The sequence below is a fragment of the Triticum aestivum genome, chromosome 7B (genome assembly GCF_018294505.1).
Source record: "Triticum aestivum cultivar Chinese Spring chromosome 7B, IWGSC CS RefSeq v2.1, whole genome shotgun sequence".
NCBI lineage: Eukaryota > Viridiplantae > Streptophyta > Magnoliopsida > Poales > Poaceae > Triticum > Triticum aestivum.
The window spans coordinates 669,038,762-669,040,251 of record NC_057813.1 but is presented as its reverse complement, the minus strand read 5'-3'; the positions used below and the strand labels follow the sequence as shown (position 1 = coordinate 669,040,251).

At 53.4% G+C, this 1,490-nt stretch overlaps 1 protein-coding gene across 1 annotated transcript; it reads right to left on the bottom strand.

The window, feature by feature from the left end:
• Nucleotides 1-293: 293 nt before the first annotated feature.
• Nucleotides 294-953, bottom strand: LOC123160916 (histone H2B.3-like). The gene has a single exon (XM_044578762.1). It carries the CDS (start codon nucleotides 865-867, stop codon nucleotides 439-441), a length of 429 nt encoding a protein of 142 aa, XP_044434697.1. The 5' UTR covers nucleotides 868-953; the 3' UTR covers nucleotides 294-438.
• Between the last annotated feature and the right edge of the window lie 537 nt (nucleotides 954-1,490).

Below are 1,490 nucleotides of genomic sequence, written 5' to 3'. Positions count from 1 at the left end.
CCCACCACGGCCACGGCTCCTGACGCGGCACGCACCCTCCCCTTGGCCACCAGCCTCGTAAAGCGATAGCTGAACACCGAAATTAAGAAATGGAACAAAGAAATCTCTGCAAGCTCAGTGTCGTTGTCTGCACAATTTTTACAGACGACCATACTCACAAATCAGAACGGAAGTTGCATAAGAGACCAAACAAAGATAAACTCACACAAACAGAATTTACAGCATGAGAACTATGTCAAGTGAAACGGAAGGAAACATGGTAAGAACTGAACATTGTAGAGAGCCATGAGACAGATCAAAGAAGACCATTACTATTTCACGAGATAATGAAACAATGTCTTCCAACACAACCAGCACAAATTACAAGACCAACATGGTCCGAACAGATGACCATTACAGAGAAACATCGATCCACCAGGACGACAGAGAACATGCTATCTAAGAGGAGGTGAACTTGGTGACGGCCTTGGTGCCCTCAGAGACAGCGTGTTTGGCGAGCTCGCCGGGGAGGACGAGGCGGACGGAGGTCTGGATCTCCCGGGACGTGATGGTGGGCTTCTTGTTGTAGCGGGCGAGCTTGGCGGACTCGCCGGCGAGCTTCTCGAAGATGTCGTTGATGAAGGAGTTCATGATGGACATGGCCTTGGAGGAGATGCCGATGTCCGGGTGCACCTGCTTCAGCACCTTGAAGATGTAGATCTTGTAAGTCTCCACGCTCTTCTTGGCCTTCTTCTTCTTCTTGTCGGCGCCGCCCTCCTTGGACTTGGGCGGCCGCTTCTCGGCCTTGGGCTTCTTGCCCGCGGTGGTCTTCTCGGCCGCCGGAGTCTTCTCCGCGGCAGCCGGCTTCTTCTCCGCCTTGGGGGCCATCGGACGCTGCTGCTTCGCCGGGGAGAGGTGCGGTGGTTCGCCGGAAGGTGCTGGTGGGGAATGGATTGGTGGTTGGTGATGAGATGGGGATGGTGCGGCAGCTTTATTTATGCAGAGGAGGAGGTGCGCTCTGATTGGAGAAGGGGTGGGTGCCCCGGATCGGTGACGTCGGGTGATCGGTCGATGGATATCAGCCGCTCGCTGCTGTTTATGATGGACGGCGCAGATGAGCTTCGGCACGGATCGCTGACGTGGCCAAAAACTTGGGCGGGGAGATCAAACTCTCTTCGTGGCGAGAATTTTGGGTGAGATTGTTTTCCGTCCATCTGCTGCATCTACCTTCCTTCCACAGATATAGTTCCATCGATATAGTGATAGTAGTTCCACGCGATGTGGATCACGCCCATGCTTGCTCAGCTCGAGCTGAGGAAGAGCACAGCATGTTCCTGGCTTCACATGATCAGAAATCATACCGGAGCAAATCAACGAAATAATCGTATTCCTCAAACCTCTTCAATAGGTCCTGACGGGCCAATCATAAAATCAGACCCAACCGGCCAACTGGAACCCTCAAACCTAGCCTAAACGACTAGATTGTCTGGCACCCCTCCTACTCGGCACAG